Here is a 20,301-nt window from a genome sequence, read left to right as displayed (position 1 = left end):
AAGGATGAAGTAACCTAGGTGTCTTTTGACGGTCATACTTCACCTTCTGACAAATGATGCAATCACGAACAAAAGCATCAGCATCCCTGCGCATACTAGGCCTGTCAAATCCCCACGGATCCCCTCGTGATCGATCTTGGTTCGAACTCGAATCCTGCAAACAAACGAACAAACAAACAAGCAAGGGGGCCTGACTCACCTCCCAACCATGACAGCCGTGGGCAAGCCCACAGTCTTGGCTGTCCCCTCCGAGCCACGAGCTGAGCTAACTAGGTTGACGTACCGACCAATCTCCTCCTCGTGACGTCCCATACCGCCACGAAGCTGCCCTCGCGGGCCTCGAGATTGCTGTCGGCCTCGGCTGCATAAAGCAGGTGCACGTCTGCACTAGATCCAGGCTCCAAGACCATAGAGCTCTCACAAACTCGCGAGACTCTCTATAATACAATAACTAACCTTGGCCACCCTTTTATAGGCTCTTGGCCGGTCATCGGGCGTCCACACTTGGGTGCCCGCCCGTCCATACTTGGGTGCCCGCCCGTTAGTATTTCCCTAACTTAGCTCGTCAATTAGCCTGCCTAGTTCCAAGCTTCCCCAAGCCTCGAAACTAGTCTTGCATGGGTATAGCACACGGTAGATACCCACTGTGCACATGACATACGCCCCTTCCTCTAAGAGCTCACTCCTGAGCTCACTAAAAAGCCAGGGTAATCTCTCTGAAGAGAAGTCAATGTCTCCCATGTAGCGTCCTCCTCAACACGATCCTTCCACTTGATCTTGTATTCCGTGTGATAAGCGTATGACGCAATCTTCGTTCACGAAAGCCAAGAATCTTTTCAGGTTCGTGCGGAACAACCCAAAAAAAAAAAACACAAAAGCTAAAGCAAAAGCTAAGCCTAGCTTTTGCAGGTTTTTTGGCTTTTGGGAAACCTTTATAAACCCCTCTAGTGGGCTTCTTGCCACACATCTCTCGAGTTCTCAAGTTCTCAAGCTTTCAAATTCTCAAGCTCTCGAGTTCACTCGCACTTTCATTGTGCAAAGATCGAATTTTCTCTCCGCGTACCCTCTTCACGATGTCGACCCAAGAATCAGAGTTGGAGCCCCCCTGTCAAATCCCCACGGATCCCCTCGTGATCGATCTTGGTTCGAACTCGAATCCTGCAAACAAACGAGCAAACAAACAAGCAAGGGGGTGCAGGCTTGACTCACCTCCCAACCATGACAGCCGTGGGCAAGCCCACAGTCTTGTAATTTTTTTTAAAAAAAGAAATAAAAATAAAAATAAAGAAAAGCACTCGTAGAAGTTTTTTTTTTTAAAAAAAAGGGGGAAAAGCTATGCTTTTTTCACCCCAAACTTGTATAAAAAGGGGGCCAAGGCTCTTGTATCCCACAACACAAATCTGGGTGAAAGTTTCAAGGAGTCTCCTTCTACGTGAAGCAAGGAGATATCTTCTCGGAAGTTGTACAAGGGCTACGCCGACTTCAAGTGATAAATAATTACTTGCAGGGGCGCCACGCTTTGGGGCCTATTGGTCTCTTGTGAGGAGCACTCTAGCTCTCCACCTCTTTTTCTTTTTCTTCTTCCAAGTTTATTGTTCCAGTGCATAAAGAGTTTTAAGTGTGATTAAATTGTGCTCACCGCCCGTCAAGTTTCTGAAGGCCGGTTTCACAAATAGAGGGTAGAGTCCAACCCATTTGGGTGGATTAAATCTAAATCATCGTTGGCCATTGATTTAATGAAGAAAACAAGTTGAATTCTAGCTAAAAGCAAGCCGACTACTATCTCGCCACAAACTTGTTCCTGTTCTCTGCCCTGTTTTGCGAAGATCTCCAAGAAATTACTTGTGTCAATTGCCGATTTCTCAAAGGATTCATGGTACACAGCCCTAGAATTAACTTGAAAATAAGCTTTGGAATGCAACGAATAGCCACCTAGCAAGTAGATTACAAGGCATTGGCGATGGGAGGAAGGCTAAAGGAAGCAAAATGATGGTTGTAAGCACTAGCAGGTTGGAAAATACACATGGAGGTACTGGGATTTGCAATTTAGAATCTTAGCCTAGTTGAGGATGTAACTCACCACTAAGCCTTAGCTCCCATCAGAAGCACCCTCCTAGACTAACACGAAATCATGACCCTGACCCAAGTTTTGGTGCCCCATACCACTAGAACCCACGTTCTAATAAATTTCTTGGTGGATGAAGGTGTGAGATCACTAACCAAGGATTAGAATCCATTAAATAGGCTCACAAATAGTAGAGTAAAACAAGCTATAAAATATTATTTGAAGACTTAAAATGCTTGCTTGCTTGCTTACTTTCTTTATAAAAAGGTACATATGTATAACCTTAGAGAAGGGCATCTCAGTCCACTTATCTCTTCTAGATTCGTGTCCTAGAATCACTCTATTACTCCCACCTCTACTATGATTTCTCAATCACACCTACTCATCACGCTACTCTAGTTTCACCTACTAGCATAAATTTTAATGTTCCCCACAACATTGACTCTAAGGTTATTCAACCATTACAAATTCGCATTGCCAAATACACTTATGTTTTAACACCTTCCAGCTAGGCTTGAGCCTGTCATAGGCTTGTTACAGTTTCTGACCCAGGGGTTTCCATCAATGGACACATATCTCCCTCGTAAAGTCATCAAGTGAGAGTGCCCTTAACTGAAGGCTACTTTACATAGGATCATCAACTTGTAACTTGTTAATACTTAATTAGTGTTTTTAATCCATCATTAGTGCCTCTTGCTGGTATTAGGCTAGCCTCATCATTAAAGGCAACCTAGCTACATTTTTTGGGACTTAACATTTGATCTCTGATTACATCAAGCTTGCTGTGTTCTGCCATATTATAACTGAGACAAACTAGGAAGTTTTTTTGTCTTTTGGCTTAGTATGATTTTCACGTGCAGTCAAGGAACTTATGTCTCTTTGCTTTTTCTCCTTTTTCCAGCATAAGATGGAAGACGTTGCTCAGTTTTAACTGCCGGAATCGTTTGCTACTCACTGGTACTCCAATACAGAACAACATGGCAGAGCTTTGGGCATTGTTACATTTCATTATGCCAACACTTTTTGACAGCCATGAACAGTTCAATGAATGGTTCTCCAAAGGGTAATTACAAATTTTGTATCCAACATATTTCTACTTCTCATGGTTCCTTGCTGTGAATCTGTTTGGCATTGTAGAAAGATTTACCAATCACCTAAAAGAAATGTTCTTTCATGTTTGACAGCATCGAGAGTCATGCAGAGCATGGAGGAACGCTGAATGAGCACCAGCTCAATAGACTGGTCTCTGCACAGTTCTCCTTTTTTTTCTTCCTTCTGTTATTGTTTTTCAGATACAAGCTTAAACAGAGATTTTGTCTCTTGGGGGCTCTATGTTTGATCAGAGGGAAGTTTCTGTTCAAAATGTGGTGGTCTGTGTGTTTGTGTGGTCGAAGGTCTGTGTGTTGTGTGTGAGGGAATCTTTTGTCCACAACTTGTGTCTGTGAAAGGCAAGATTTTAAAAAAGGTGTTAAGGTCAGTGGATCCTCCAATACTAGACTGTGAGTAGATGTGTTGTTTCCTCCTTTGTATCTTTGCGGTCATTGAAGTTCTTGTAAGCTCTGCTGCTGTTAGTTCAGTAGATAAAAGGGTAATTCAAATGCTTTTCTTTGTATCTTTCCTCTTGTGTTGTGTGCTTGTTAGTCTTGGAAGAGTCACAATTCAAATGCTTTTCTTTCTGAAATTATGTGTCCTTTTTCAGCATTCGATTTTGAAGCCCTTTATGCTCCGGCGTGTGAAGAAGGATGTCATTACAGAAATGACCAATAAAAAAGAAGTCGTCATTTCTTGCACCTTGAGCTCTCGTCAGCAAGCCTTTTATCAAGCCATCAAGAACAAAATCTCTGTTGCAGACTTGTTTGATAACAGTGGAGGCCATTTGAATGAAAAGAAAGTGCTGAATCTCATGAACATTGTGATACAGCTAAGAAAGGTACTCTCTCTCTCTCTCTCTCTCTCTCTCTCTCTCACCCCTTTTTTTCTTTCTTGAAAAAGAGACCTGCTCTGCCCTTGAGACTGGAATAAGCGTTGTGTGGGTTGCTTTTCCTTGTCAATGATCACATCTGAACTTTGGTTTTGTAGGTATGCAATCATCCTGATCTGTTTGAACGAAATGAGGGGCATACATTTGTACAGTTCTCTGTCATGCAACCTGCACTCCTTCCTCCTCCTTTTGGCGAGCTGGAGAATGTTCACTGTTCTGGTGTTCACAATCCAATAACCTACAAGGTAGTGCTGAAAGCACTCAAGTGTGGGCGTTGCCTGTAATTTCTGTTAGGTTATCTATTGCTCATAGAATGCTTCTTGTCCTGTGGCCATCCAGGTTCCAAAGATTCTGTATCGTGATGGCATGCAATGCTTGCCCACTGCCAGCTCGGGGTCTGCACAAGGATTTAGAGAAAGATGGTTGAACAACAGCTTCAACATTTTTTCACCTGCAAATGTCTATATGTCTATATTCCCTGAGATGGGGCATTCAACTGAGCTTCAGGCCATTCACAGTAATGGTCTTGGTTTCACTCGGTTGTTAAACCTTTCACCAGCTGAAGTTGGGTTTTCGGCAAGGGCCACTGTTTTGGAAAGACTGCTATTCTCGCTCTCTCAGCAGGAGGATATGGAGGAATTCATACAAGGCTATGTGAGTCAGACGGATGATGTAAGACTTAGAGCAGTGAGCAGATTGCTGATGTGTCCCATTCGATCAAAGTTGGCCTTTCTACAAAACAAGCTGGCCACTGGGTTGCCTAATTTGCCTTTTGAGGCTTTGATCACATCTTATGAGCAACGCTTTCTTGATAATATAGCATTATTGAGGTCTACAAATACATTCATGCCAGCTGTACGAGCTCCCCAGGTAAATATTTTGTTGGTGTAATTCTTGCATGGATTGGCTGGCTGGACATATTTTTAAAAGAAAATGAAAATGATTATCTAGTTTGTATCTTTGTCTTGTTGTATTACATTTCTTCTCATCAAGTTGCTTCTCTTAATGTATACAAAGCCCATTCTCAAAAAACAAACCCACACTGAGGTTAGCTTGTTTGAAATTTGCAGACATTTTAAGGCTGTGAACTTTTTTTTGTAGTTTTGCGTCAACGTCGAGAGAGTGTTTCGAGGCACATTTCTAAGAGCTTTGTACTAAGTGTTGGCTCTTTGACACTAGTACGACTAGTAGCTATGTATGGGGCAGCCTTTTGAGGACCAGGCCTAGGGAAGGATGAGTGGAGGAGTAGAGAGAGGCTACAGGTGATGATGTGTGTCACACATCATCAGGGGTGCCACATGATAATTATTTGCAGAGTTTGGGGTGGCCACATTGGTTACAGATGCTGTCTTTTAGATCGTCACTTTCAGTACGAGCACGTATACACTGACACACATCTCACACGCACATACACATGGGCAACAACTAAGTTGGGCAGCCCGTGGGGAGGTGCAGGTGCCATGTGGCAGGTGGTGATGTGGCAATTAGGGCAACTGGTTGTGATAAAACCAGCCGACTAGGAAAAATTGAACTTATCAGTGTAGCGCGATCTACTCTCTCCCCCCCCTTCTGTGTTTCTGCCTGCGACCCCCCACCCTTGCTGTCACCATCGCCCTTTCCTTCAGCCTCGCCTCCCCCTGCTGCCACCCCTCCCAGCCCCCGTTTCCCCCCTTTTTTCTGCCTCCTCCCCACCCCCCCCCCTCTTCTCTTGCCACCCCCCTCCTCCCGTGTCTCCCCGTTCCTTTTCGGTAGCCTCTCGTCCGTTTCGCCTCCTCTCGTCTTCAGGCAATCTTCTCAGTTCTAGGGGCTTTCTCCTATTGGCAAGTCTCGGCTTTTTCTGGTCTTCACCCTCAGGACGACTACATGGTAGCCGCTCTGTCAACCCCAACCGAGACTGCAGTTACTTGCTTATCATTTTCTGAAGTGGACCTTCAGCTTCTCGCTATGACTGTTGCATCATTAGAGGCATCCACTCTGGTATGCAAGATTGTCAGTAGCTGCCTAGCGCGCGGACAACTCAAGAGATCTTCTGCCGTGCGAGCCTCATCGGTACACGAGGTTCTAGACCCAGTAGAATGTAAACACTAATCCTCCAGGCGACCACGACAACACAACGAGCTTTATACATGTGTTTTTACACCTTATTGGCATCTGCTTCAGCACGGATCTCCCGGAGGGTATCAAGGTGGGTTATCACCACTGCTTCCCCGCTGCTCATCCTAAGTTCTGGTGTGAGAAAGGCTTTGCGATTCTTGCTCTACCTTTGTAAGCTTGTAGCACATTTCAACCATGCCATTCGTCAGCTGTTTGAACTAATTCTCGGATTTCTTGAGCTGAGCATCCTTGTTCCGAAGTTGCTCTTGTAAGTCAAGGATCCGAACTGTTTTATCTTGGCATTCTGCTAGAGTTGATCTGAGACTCTCTCCCATCTCGTCCTTTATTCCTAGTGCAGTGTAGCTCCAATGCCTTTGCTTCGTGGAGCTGCTCAACTCTAGCTTTTTGAGCGTCTTCTAGCTCCAATGGCTGTGGTTTTTGGAGCTACTACTCAACTCTAGCTTTTTTGGTCACCGTGTCTTCTAGATGAATTTGTAAAGCTGACTCCTTTTCCTACAGACATATCGATGCCTGGGCCACATTTGGAAAATAATTCAAAGATTGCTCGACCCACGATTGTCGGATTTCACAAGGAAATATGGGAGGATCGGGGGCAATCATATGAAAACACCTAATCCCCTGACCTCCCCTCCATTTTGTGCTACTTGGCTTTGACTTCCGCGGGGGCCTAGGGTTTGGGGGGGGGGGAACTGACAACCACATTTACTAAATCTGTCATAGATGGCTAGAAGGGCCAACATCTTGGGTGGAAGCGAGGTTGATCTGCGCAGTTCCCATCCTTGCCTTTCTAGTAGGTTTTCTGGTAAAACGTCAACCGGTTTCTCCCTTTCGGCAGGCTTGGTTGTCTCCGTCTCTGTACGCTTCTTTACTTCTGCAAGTTTCTCTTCTTCTATAGGCTTATCTGTTTCGGAGGTAACCACTATCTGCCCGTGTAATCTTTTAATGCCTTTAGCTGAAACACTGTTGACCCACCACTGGGATCACACTAGGGCTCGCATCTTCGGTGGTGATGACAATGCCAAACACAGTGCCAATAGGAGGTGGTAACACACCAGCGGCGGGGACACCATGTAAAGTAGCCAAATATGGCCCTATCTTTGTATGGGCTTTCTCTGAAAGCTTCTTGATCTCCTGGGTAAGCTGATGGTGAAGCAATTCCGCCTAGGGGACCACATCTCCCTGTTGAACCGTTAAGATCCCGCTGACCACTTGTCTTGAAGCATAAGAGAGTTTGTTGGTCAAGGAGATCATCTCCACCAAAAAGTGGACCTGCAAGCGAGTGCATATTCTTGCAGCTCTGAATGAGAAATACCTTTTTCTTTAAAGTTTTGAACTAGGCAACCATCTCCTCCTTTGTGGCTTGGACAGGGTGCGTGTCATCGAGCGGAAGAGAAAATACCGTGTCACGTGCATCCCGCACTTGGATGCCACGTAGACATATTTGTACAGAAGGTGCAGGACCTGGGATGGTGAACTGGTCCCATGTGAGCCCAGTCCGGGACGAGTCAGCCAGGGATCCATCTCAGTTGTCCGAGGTCAGGTGTGCACTGTCCTGCACATGAAACAGTGCCAGTCCGCGCTGTGAGTCTCCCTCTGGAATGATGTCAGTGATTCTGTGTATCTGGTATGATGCCAGATCACTGAGTAGTTAGTTAGGGTTTGCTTTTAGAACAAGGGGCCAGCCCATAGGGCTACCCCGGGTCTTTGTGTGAGCATGGGGATAGTGTGAAACCACCCCCATGAGGACCAGGAAGGCCCTGGCTGAACCCACCAGTCATGGAGGGGCTGCCCTAGGGGCAGGCTAAAGGCAGACATTCAGGAGATGCAGCCTTTGTATGGCTGTAGGGCAGGTATGGGGCAGCCCATACAGGCTGGCCAGCCCTCAAATTGTTTGCAAAAGCCTTGTCCAGCCCATCCAGAATTAGGCGCATGATGGCCAGCCAATATACGGAACAATGCGCAGCATTTTATGGAATTTATGTGAATTTTTTCAGCATTAAATGCTGAATTATTCAATCGTGGGACATTTAATGCTGGCCGCTTGGACTTCAGCTGGCCGACTGCTCTAGATGGAGTAGTATAAATTTGTGAGCCCATAATCCCATTTGTTCATCTCAGATTTCACCAAGAGCTCAAGCATAAAGGGGCTAGACAAGCCAAAAAGGTGCTAAGCAAAGGGGGGGAGGACTGCAGGTCAAGGGCAGGGAATTCCCAGCCAAAAAGGTCAAGGTTTTCTGTATCTTCTGTATTTTCTATCCGATTCACATCATTCTAATAAAGCAAATACACCATCCGTGGTGGGGGCCCTACAGAGGGTATTTGGGACCCAATACTGTGTCCTCTCTCTCTCTCTCTCTCTCTCTCTCTCTCTCTCTCTCTCTCTCTTCTGCACATCTTCATTCAGTTTGTGCGTTAATTCCGTCGCGAAACGAGTGCTGATTTTTGAGCATTGAAGTTACCAATCTTCCCCGAAGCTTCCGCATGTTACAGTGGTATCAGAGTGTACTTCAAGTGCAAAGATTCAGCAAAGAAACCATAATTTTTTCTTGCACGTGTGATTGGTTTTCAGACGCAGGTGGACTACCCCTTTCGGAGTGACTCCTGTTCCTTGGAGGAGGGTTGGTTTTCGGCCTCCGGAAGCCTCCCACACAGATAGTGGATGGTCAGATTGCGTTCTGGAAAGGAAGTGTATTTTTCTACTATGGCGAGCTTCGACGACGAGAGAGACCAAGAACCATGGGACCAGAGTGCACTAGGCAGCCCAGCTAGGGCACCAGGCTTGAGTGTTACAGACATGTTCCAGCAGATGATGCGAATAATCGCAGAACAGACAACCAAGTTGGATGAGCAGAAGGCGCAGATCTTGGCTCTGGAAGAGCGTACCCGTTCTCCAGCGTCGCATTTTCCATCTCCTCCTCCCTCTCCTTCCGTATCCCAGATTCCAGATGCTTGACACAGGGACCCTCTCGCGGGGTCACAGCTGCTGTCGAGCTCTTTGCTTGAGTTGCAGATGCGCGCATTGGAGATCCAACAACGAGAAGACGAAGCCATGCGACGCGTGGAACACGAGCGTTACCTCAAAGCTTTGGACGCCAGATTGACATCGGCGGCGCCCTCGAATCATTTTCCCGAGAAAATGAACTTTAGTAAGTATAATGGTAAACTTGACCCCAAAACTCTTTCTTCATGGTTGCATCAATTTGAAGCTTACTTTGCCATAGTTAGAAAAACAGATAATGACAGAGTGATCTTAGCCAGTTGGTACTTGGAAGGTGAGGCCATTCCTTGGTGGACTCAGTGGACTCATGCCCACACTAGATTAGGTATGGCAGCTTATGTGTGGGACGAGTTTGTTCGCGACCTTAAGCAGTGGTTTCTACCGCCCCATTGACTCGAAGACAAGTTCAAGGAGGCGCGTCAGAACGCGCAACCAGTCCTTCAGTTTGCCAATAGAATTTCGACTTTATGTCTGTAATTAGGCTTATTTGATACGGACAAGAAAGGACAGTTTTTTTGTATGGCCTTGACACGCAAATCCAATGGGAGGTGCGTATGTATAGGCCAGCCACCTTTGAAGACGCGCTCTCGCTTGCGCAGAGTGTAGAAATGAAACATAATGGTGGTAAGCCCAAGACTTTCTTGCTGGCTTCTCCCAGGGCTACCGCCTTGGGGAGCAAAAACCAGAACTAGACGCGGTCTTCCCCAAGACAGAGCCCGGGAGACTTTGGAGCATGCGTCTAAGCTTACTCCAGACCAGAAAGCGGAGGCAGGCAAGACAGGTGGCAAGTTGAGTGCTGAGGAGCTTTCTTAGTACAAGAAGGAGGGTAGATGTTTCTTTTGTCATACAAAAGGACATACTTCTCGGGATTATCCGAAGAAGCCTCCAAAGCCTGCCGTCGCCGCCACCGCCGTGGTGAGCTTAGCTCCCACACAGACCCCAGCGGCTATCCCTAGTTCTTCAAACCCCGGTGCTTCAGTTGGAGCAATTATTAGCCGGGAGCTCGAAGATAAGTTGAAGGGCGTCCATGACTAGGCGTATGAGCGCAACGAATTGATCAAGTCCTTTGGCTACATAGGTGGCCAGAGAGTCGTCGTCTTGTTTGATAGCGGCAGCACGGAGGATGTGGTCACAGAACAGGCCGCTAGGCGTGCCCGTTTCGATCTGACTTCGGTGGACAAACAGGTTGAGGGTTTTAGCACAGGCATGACAACGAGTGTCAAGTATGAAGCTCTAGGTGCTAAGTTAGTTATTCAGGGCATCGAATTTGTGCGTGATTTTATGGTTGCCCCTCTTGTAGGAGCAGATATAATTTTGGGTATTCAGTGGTTTCACAAGTTTTTTCCAGATGTCAAGTGGGACAAGCACACGTTCCAGATCAATCGGAATGTGTCAAACGTCCCAGTGACCATTAAGTGTGAGCCAGGAATTCCGAACTTTCCGTTCATAAGCCACTTGCAGGCTAAGCGAGCAGTCAAGAAAGGCGCACAATGTGCGATGATTTACATCCAGACAGCCCAGACGGTGGCCAGTGCTTCCGAGAAGTACTCGGTTCTCCATGAAAAGTTCCAGAAGATTTTTCATCGGGATAGCCTCCCTCCCCAGCTCCCTGCCGTCCAGACCGGAGAACCACAAGATTGACCTCCTCCTAGGCTCGGAACTCTCGAGCAAGTTTCCGTATCGCCTTTCTAAGGCAATGGAATCGGAGTTGGACCGCCAACTCCAAGAATTGTTGCAATCTGGCTTCATCCGCCCCAGCGTGTCGCTATTTGCAGCACCGATCTTATTTGTCAAGAAGAAAGATGGGTCTTTCCATTTGTGTGTCGATTATCGTGCACTCAACAAGCTGACTATCAAGAGCAGATTCCCGATGCCTCGAATTGATTATATTCTCGAGAGGCTGAATGGAGCAAAGGTGTTCTCGAAACTTGATTTAAAGAGTGGGTACCACCAGGTGCGGATTGTGGAGGGGGACATCCCCAAGACAGCCTTCCGTACGGAACGGGTCCACTATGAATTTGTGGTCATGCCATTTGGCTTGACGAACGCTCCAGCTACATTTAACCGCATGATGATGCGTGTTTTTCAGGATTTGATTGGAAAGTGTGTGTTCATATTTTTGGACGACATACTGGTATTTTCAGCTATGGTTGAGCAGCATGACATTGATGTGGAGAAAGTCCTTAAGTTGCTGGAAAGCAACGAGCTCTACGTCAATGAAAAGAAGTCAGAATTTTATCTGTTCTAGGTGCATTACTTGGGATACATAATTAGTGCTGAAGGCATTCGACTTGATCCGGCTAAAGTGGCCGAGATTGTCAACTAGGAAGTACCTCAGACAGCCTATGACATCAGATCATTTGTGGGTATATGCCAGGCATATTCCACCCACATCAACAAGTTTTCTGACCTCTCGGCAGATCTCACCAATTTGCTAAAGGGAGTGAAGACAAGGAGGCAAAAGATTCGAATGACTCCACGAGCGTTGGAAGCATTCAAGAACCTCAAGGTGGCTTTATCAGAAGCGCCTTATTTAGCACTTGCCTTGTGGGATGAACCATTTCAGGTGATCACCGATGCGAGTAACATCGCAATTGGAGGTGTATTGCAACAGAATGTTCATCCAGTAGCTTACATGTCTCATAAGTTACTGCCCGCAGAGAGAAACTACTCAGTCTATGATCGTGAACTCCTAGCAGTTATACAGGCCTTGAAACATTGGAAACATTTTCTGTATGGCCGTGACTTTGAGGTTCGCATTCACCATCAGGCATTACGCTGGATTCAGACAATGCCAAGTGCACAGTGGAGTGATCGACAACACTGCTGGAGTGAGATATTCCAACAATTCGGTGGTATGATTGAGTACCTTTCAGGAAAGGCCAATGCAGGAAGGGACAAGTTTGAAGTGACTACGATTCAAACCACTAGACTCGATCTTGTTGGTACAGGACTAGATGACATGAAGCACACATACGCGGATTCCGAGGAATTCGGTACACAGTGGGAACAGGCATTGGATGCCACAGGACCATGCCACTTTCTGATACGCGATGGTTGGCTTTTCTACAAAGGCCGACTGTGTGTCATGAAGTCGTTCAGGGCAGCTCTTCTCCATGATGCCCATGACGCCATTACAGGTGGTCATAGGGGGCATGAATTCGACTATGGAGACATTGGAACGGCAATATTATTGGCCAAAGATGAGGCGAGATATGCACAACGTTGTGATATTTGTCAAAAGGTGAAAGCTCTTCGTGGAAAGAAGATAGGGTTGTTACAACCCTTGCCAATTCGTGAGGGTCCTTTCCAAGACATTTCAATGGACTTTGTCACGAATCTGCCTCCCAGTCCGAGTAAGCGTAATACGCAGTGCTTAACTATTGTTGATAGATTTAGCAAATTTGTTATGCTTATTCCTTGCAGGGCATTCCAGTGCATTCCACCCACAGATGGATGGCGAGACAGAGATATACAACCAGTTGGCCTTTGATGTGCTGAAGTGTTATGTCCACGATCAGCAAGGTAAGTGGGAATCATATTTGCCTTTAGTTCAAGCTGTTTTGAATGATTCTTTTTTTTCAGCTATTGGCAGGACTCCATATGAGGTAGCATTTGGAAGGCCTTTCCAGTCATTGTTGACCAGGACCTCGTCTTCAGTACCTGAAGCGAACAGAGTGACGGAGTCTTACCAGGAGATTTTAGAGTCAGTAAAAGACAGATTGGCTAAAGCGCAAGAGGCCTACACTCGACAGGCCAATAAAGACCGAAGGGATATGGAGTTTTCGGAAGGGGATTGGGTTTATCTTCGGATTATGAAGCAAAGATTGAAACAGGTGGGCAAGCGATGCCCAAAGTTGTCTTTCAGGAGCTTCGGACCTTTTCCTAGTTAAAGCTACCTCCGAGTTGGACTATGCACGATGTGTTTCACGTCAGTTGGTTAAAGCCATATGCAGGTCCTATCCCATCAGAAGTCAAAGACGAAGCGGAACCAGATATTGTTGATGAAGCAGAAGTTATGGTTCCAAAACAGATTCTTTTGCACCGTTTCAAGCATGGCTCATGCCGAAGACTAAGACAGTTTCTCACGAGGTTTCAGGACCGAGGGACCCATGAAGCGGTATGGCTCGACACAAAGAGTTTTTCGAAGACTATCCGGCGTTATTGACGGATTATTTGGAGGCTATGCAGCTTCCGTCAAGTTAAGCAGAAGGGGATGTCACGTGCATCCCGTACTTGGATGCCACGTAGACATATCTGTACAGAAGGTGCAGGACTTGGGATGGTGAACTGGTCCCATGTGAGCCCAGTCCGGGATGAGTTAGCCAGGGATCCATCTCAGTTGTCCGAGGTCAGGTGTGCACTGTCCTACACAAGAGTCTAAGGTCAGGTGTGCACTGTCCTGCACATGAGACAGTGCCAGTCCGTGCTGTGAGTCTCCCTCTGGAATGATGTCAGTGATTTTGTGTATCCGGTATGGTACCGGATGCAAGATCACTGAGTAGTTAGTTAGGGTTTGCTTTGAGAACAAGGGGCCAGCCCATAGGGCTACCCCGGGTCTTTGTGTGGGCATGGGGATAGTGTGAAACCACCCCCATGAGTGCCAGGAAGGCCCTGGCTGAACCCACCAGCCATGGAGGGGCTGTAGGACAGCCCTAGGGGCAGGCTAAAGGCAGACATTCAGGAGATGTAGCCTTTGTATGGCTGTAGGGCAGGTATGGGGCAGCCCATACAGGCTGGCCAGCCCTCAAATTGTTTGCAAAAGCCTTGTCCAGCCCATCCAGAATCAGGCGGATGATGGCCAGCCATATATGGAACAATGCGCAACATTCTATGGAATTTATGTGAATTTTTTCAGCATTAAATGCTGAATTATTCAATCATGGGACATTTAATGCTGGCTGCGTGGACTTCAGCTGGCCGACTACTCTAGATGGAGTAGTATAAATAGGAGAGCCCATAATCCCATTTGTTCATCTCAGTTTTCACCAAGAGCTCAAGCATAAAGGGGCTAGACAAGCCAAAAAGGTGCTAAGCAAAGGGGTGAAGGACTGCAGGTCAAGGGCAGGGAATTCCCAGCCAAGAAAGGTCAAGGTTTTCTGTATTTTCTGTATTTTCTATCCGATTCACATCATTCTAATAAAGCAAATACACCATCCGTGGTGGGGGCCCTACAGAGGGTATTTGGGACCCAATACTGTGTCCTCTCTCTCTCTCTCTCTCTCTCTCTCTCTTTTGCACATCTTCATTCGGTTTGTGCGTTAATTCCGTCGCGAAACGAGTGCTGATTTCTGAGCATTGAAGTTACCGATCTTCTCCGAAGCTTCCGCATGTTACATACCATGGCCACCATCTTGATTGTGAGAGGCGCGCTCCATCCATCCAGTTGGACCACCACCAATTCGTGTTGTAGGGATGAGATTCCCAAGTACTTGAAGCCAAGGCGATGAAATTCTACAATCTAGTGTGCCTAGCCATTGTTGATTTGCCTCCGCCCGTATGTTGGCTAGAGTGGCGACGCTCTCAAACTCTACCATGTTTGGAGACGGTGTGAATGACAAGGAAGGTGAGGGAGTGGGTAAGTAATCAAAGATAGAACTGCAAAGAAGGTTGTCTGAGCGGCAACACAACAAGAAACAAGAAAAGTGAAAAATTTTGAGGGAAAAAGAACTTGCCCAAATCGCCAAGATCTTCCAACAGTCTCCATGCTGCCTCTTGCCTTGGGGACTGTTCTTCTTTGATGCCTCTCCACATTTAGTGGACCAAAGCGATCCCACAGAAATGCATGCCTCATGTTGATCCTTCCGTTTGACGACGTGACGGGCTTGAGGGTGGCTGCTCCTCGTGATGTGGGTATATGCTCGTAAAAGAGAGCTAGAAATAATTGCCAATGCATGGCGAACATGTGTCCTCAACTCATCTTATTTGCTCACCAGGGCATTGTTTTAGCCACAAGATATTGAATTTTACAATACTGGCTATTTGAAAATGTGTTGTAAATACCAAGGAAAACTGCATTTTTAAACACAAAAATGGCCAGGAAACACCCATTCACGGATAGAAAGTTTACTGCTGAGGCATGGTGATGTTTTCTCGAGATAAATGTGGCCACGAGGCCTGCTGAATCTGTTCTGTCTTGTCCTTGATGCACAATGCTGCTCTTTAAATTGCAATCAGTTTTTCCATTATTTTGAACTTAATGCAAAGACTTTGACATCTGTCAGGCTTATGCTTATTTTGAATCTGCTTGTTTTCTAGATTGAGGTCCTGTGCTCAGATCGGGGTTTCACATATCAGAGGGAAGAAGAGCTGCAAAACCCTTGGATCAAAAGGCTTCTTTTGGGTTTTGCTCGCACTTCGGATCGGAATGGGCCGGCTGTTCCAGCTTCACCACACCATTACATTCAGGATCAAGATTTAAGAGTTCATTCACAGCAACCATTGTTGGCATTACCATATCACATCTTTGGGTCGTCTCCACCTTTACAAAGTTTTGACTTTGCAAAGATGCTCATTGTAAGTTCTAAATGGTGATCCTTGCAGTTCTTCGAAGTTGCATGAACTTTGCAGTAACTCTTACCAAGTAAGGCTAAGTTGGTAGGTTCATACTTTTTTGAGCAATTTCCAACCTCTCGTTCTTTTTTAAAAATAGGATTCTGGAAAGCTGCAAACACTCGATGTTCTACTGAAGCGTCTTCGAGCTGAGAATCATAGGGTTCTTTTGTTTGCTCAAATGACAAAGATGCTCAATATTTTGGAGGTAACAAGCTAATAGAAACTTCTGGTCCAAGTGTTATCTTTGCTGGTTGCCTTTGTCTAACACAACTAAACTTATTTGAATTAGTATTGTAAGGTCTTTGGCTGTGTATCCTTACTTATGCATGATCCTTTCACCAGCTATTATGATTCTCACAAGGAGCAAGTAATCTTTTGCCAAATGCAACTTTATTGAATTAACACAACTTTTTTAGAAGTCTCTCTTTCAAGTAGAATCTGAATATGTAGAGTGCATTCTATTTCAGAATTCTAAGTGTTTAGTGTGAGTAATATGATCTACACGAGGCAGGCTAGGCCTTTTACAATGTCTCACAAAACTACAGAGTGATCGACACATTTTGAGGCAAAAACTACCTCTGCTTCAGTTTCTCCAAATTATCTTGCACACCTATGGTTGTGTGTGTGGTTATGTGGCTCTTCTCACCACTATGATTTTATGTACTACAAGGATCAAAGAGCACCACCACTCTAAAAATTTCTCATGGGGAAACCCCCTTCTGATTTAGAGCTCCCTTCCCACTGATTTTCAGGCCATAATAACACACTAACATTTCCTTCTCTCCATAGAAAAAAGAGTGTTTTGAGTCTACGAAACTTTTGAAACGTTTCTGGGATGAAACGTTTCCAAAAACCTGTGAAAAACGGTTTCGCTGTGCCTGTTTGGTTCACTCTCTCCCTACACATCTCCTTGCCTATTTTCGAGCTCTTTTGCAGGCTGTTGCTCATCCTTGGACCGCCTTCGTGCTCCTTCCTTGCTCCCCCTTGGCTCTCTTTTCTTCATGTTTTTTTCGTTTCCCTTTGCTCTCCTCCAATTTTCTTTTTCCCCCTCTACTCTGTTTTCTTCAATTCTCCTCTCTTCAGTTTTTTCCTCCTCTCTCTTGAACCTCTATCTCCACTCCAAATTTTTCAACATCTCTGTATTTTTCCTAGTTGCTGGAATCCTGGTGCTTCTACATGTGATGTATGGGAAGACACCGTTCTAATTCACGTTTGGCACAAAAGTCATGGGAAGACACCGTTCTAAAAATTTCTCATGGGGAAACCCCCTTCTGATTTAGAGCTCCCTTCCCAATGATTTTCAGGCCATAATAACACACTAACATTTCCTTCTCTCCATAGAAAAAAGAGTGTGTAGAAATTGCTTTTTCCCCCTCTGGCCTCCGCTCTGTTTTCTTCAGTTCTCCTCTCTTCAGTTTTTTCCTCCTCTCTCTTGAACCTCTATCTCCACTCCAAATTTTTTAACATCTCTGTATTTTTCCTAGTTGCTGGAATCCTGGTGCTTCTACATGTGATGTATGGGAAGACACCGTTCTAATTCACGTTTGGCACAAAAGTCATGGGTTGAAAGTATTGCGCACATTACATGGGAGTAGCAATGAACACAAGGTGCTTTATCCCTTTTAGTGTTGACATTATAGAATTGCCATGAGTGACCATACTTACTCATAAGCTTTGATATATTTGAAGTTTGAAGTTGTATTATGATTTTGGAATCTGGATTATTAGAAACTGAGTTACTAGTTTATGTTCAGAAACTGGTAATTAATTTTTCCAAACCTTTCGTTTTTTTTTTGGGGGGTGGAGAAACTTCAAAAAACCTCGAAATGTATCTTGTGACTATGCTTCTCTCCTGTGCTTTATGTTCAATGTCTTGCTATCCTTGAGCTTTGAACAATTGTCAGGGGGGTATTGTTGCCCAAGCAAGGCCTAGGTCATGTCCTAGCCACACACTTGGATGGTGGGCTTCAGTGGTATGGGACGCCACAAAAAAAAGTATGGCTCGGTGTTGGACTAGTCTTAAGATCGGGAGTGCTCCGGATAGATCCTGCCAGCCACTTCTATGATTGGCTTGTGTGTGTATTTGTGTGTGTGTGCACATGTGCTTTGAAGGTACTATCCTAGAGTTCACGGGATGTTTCCACACTCCATTAAAAACCTCAAGGACAAATACTAGACATTTGGTTTAAAGCATAGAGAAGTGGTGATAACTGTAGCTTGCCACCTAGTCAGCTCAAGCTTTTCTTATTTTGAGATTATGATCTTCCCACCCTAGACAATACTCTCTCTTTGCCTCTATGTGACACAACTCATGAGCCATATAGGCTTTGCTTGTAATAAAATCACCTCTAAAAATAAATAGGTCCTTACACATAAGCATGTGGCGTAAGTGATCCACAAGTCACTTGTAACCTTTAGAATCCTTGTCCAAGGCTGCTCATGGGTATAAGCCTAACCTTAAAATATAAATGCTAGCCACGTCATGACCTGTAGGCCCATAACATATTTCCTCCTTTAAATTAGGCCCCCTCATCCAATGGAAGTCAAGGAATTGTAGTCTTTGGTGTTGGAGCCCGATTTCTTGCTCTTACGCTGTTGCTGCTTCTTGCAAGAAGTATTAGACATAGATGACAAATGAGCACTCTTATGTTTTTTTGGATCCAATTGTGTTATCGTAAGTCTTGAAGAAGTGCAGAAAACATTCCAAGGTGGTTGGTTTGTTCTTTCTTTCTTCAATTTGACGATTTCACTGAGTCCATGGTCAAACTTTAAATACCAAACTTGCTCACATTTGTTAAAAAATTGCTTTTACAAAAAGGGAGATAGAGACAAAGCTCTACCACACGAAGGAAACTACTGTTATGATGATTTGGCTTTTTAAAGTCCTAGATATGTGTTGTTTTTTGTGAAGTTGTGTGCTATTTTCAGTTGTGTGTGTGTGTGTGATCCGATCCTTGTTTGTTCTTACCCATGGGATCCCATAACTAGCCTGTGAAACTAGAGCCATGTGATTCATCCTTAACCAGGAAAACTTCCATGAGAAACCATGAGCCTAGATTTATTCTTGATAGAGTATGAGGTAATCCCTTGAGGAGGGGGGGGGTGTGAACCCACTCTTATGAGTGTGGTAGTATGTTTGTGTGTGAAACACCTCTTAGAGGGGTATCGATAATTTCTAGATATTTGTGCGTATGATGTCATAAGATCAACCTTTGTAATAGAAAAAGGTACTTGTACTTCATTAAATTAATCAAGCAACTATCACATCATTCAGTTGTGTCCCGCCTTGTAACAAGACTGCGGTACGTTGGGAGAGCTAGGCCATCACCACAATGCCGAGGAAACTCACCTACGCAAGTGCCCTGGCCACACTGACCAAGCCATTGACTAGTCACAGCCCGAGCTCGTGGGAGGTGCTTCTCTTAGTAGAGATCAACAAGCTGCGAGAAGAAAACGAAGCCTTGAAGAAGCAGCTCAGCAAAGTTGAGGCCAGGGTGGCCACTCTCGAGGGCAAGCCTGACCCAGTTCAAGAAGTTCAGGAGCAGATCCAAGAAGCCAAGAAGGAGCTCATTGACGCCTGCCGCCACCAAAGGTATGCAACAACATATAAAATTAGATGTTATTTCCACCATCAAGGAAGAAAAACTTCAAGTGTCGGTTGTTCGAGACATTCAGGTATGGGGACTCCCACAAGGTTGGGACAAGCAAGAGGTAAGGGAGCAAACCGAGATTGATGCAGATGACTACATCCCTGATACGGACATCTGGAAGAGGAGAATCAGCAAGGTTCTCCCCTCCATCGACATAGGCAATCCATATCTCATTACCCCGAAAGGGGGGACAGGCCGTCCTATGCTATGAAACCAAGAAGGACAAGAGCAAGGTTTTACGACAATCCAAGGCACTCCAAGGCACCAAGCTGTGGCTAGCCCTATGTAGCTCAAAAACAAAAGTGCAGAACTTGCTAAAGTTTGAGAAGCCCGCCAAGCTGGAAAGTGGGTTGTCTACCGCGAAGGAAGAGCAATAATTGAAGACTTCCGGAAGCCTAAACCCCACTAACTGGCTCTCTCCTACGTACCACAAGCATTTCATATTACACATGGTAGTTGACCGTTAGCTTTTTATTTTTATTTTCAATGTTCGCACTTATGTAGATCTTTCAATCTCCATAGCTGAGCTCTGTACCTGGAAACCCTAGCTGCAGCTCTACCGTGAACTTCAACATCCCTCAACCAAGTATATGCTTTATCCATCAAGTGCTTGTCAATTCATCTGATTCATATAAGCAAGTAGTTCCTCAAGGTAGAGGGGACATTTTGAGTAGCCGGAGACATGGGAGTTGTTGATGCCACTTGAGACATCGATCGGCTGGAGCTATTGATGTCGTTTGAGGCATCGGTGCTGCCCGAGCTGTCGATGCTGTCTACATAATGGTTGAGTTGCCTTGAGCTTGTGCGGTTCCATTTGATTTTTTGTTCTATGCGACGATAAAGCCATGTCTTACTCCTCAATATCACCTTGAATACATCTTCCACTCATGCAAGGAATAAGTATGTATATGAATATAGCAACCCGTGTGATCACCCC

At 45.3% G+C, this 20,301-nt stretch overlaps 1 protein-coding gene across 5 annotated transcripts in view; it reads left to right on the top strand.

The window, feature by feature from the left end:
- The window catches only part of LOC147612157 (chromatin-remodeling ATPase INO80-like), a 46,268-nt gene that overhangs the window by 16,610 nt on the left and 9,357 nt on the right, over window positions 1-20,301 (top strand). For all 5 annotated transcript variants that reach the window (XM_086784027.1, XM_086784028.1, XM_086784031.1 and 2 more), the window contains 7 exons: window positions 2,967-3,128; window positions 3,250-3,307; window positions 3,765-3,995; window positions 4,145-4,291; window positions 4,386-4,916; window positions 15,418-15,675; window positions 15,812-15,919. In XM_086784027.1, coding sequence (XP_086640153.1) covers window positions 2,967-3,128; window positions 3,250-3,307; window positions 3,765-3,995; window positions 4,145-4,291; window positions 4,386-4,916; window positions 15,418-15,675; window positions 15,812-15,919 — 1,495 coding nt within the window. The remainder of the gene's footprint in view (window positions 1-2,966; window positions 3,129-3,249; window positions 3,308-3,764; window positions 3,996-4,144; window positions 4,292-4,385; window positions 4,917-15,417; window positions 15,676-15,811; window positions 15,920-20,301) is intronic.

This window comes from Cibotium barometz, chromosome 46 (genome assembly GCF_041138505.1).
Source record: "Cibotium barometz isolate CiBa-2024 chromosome 46, ASM4113850v1, whole genome shotgun sequence".
NCBI lineage: Eukaryota > Viridiplantae > Streptophyta > Polypodiopsida > Cyatheales > Cibotiaceae > Cibotium > Cibotium barometz.
This window is presented reverse-complemented; position numbering and strand designations above follow the sequence as displayed.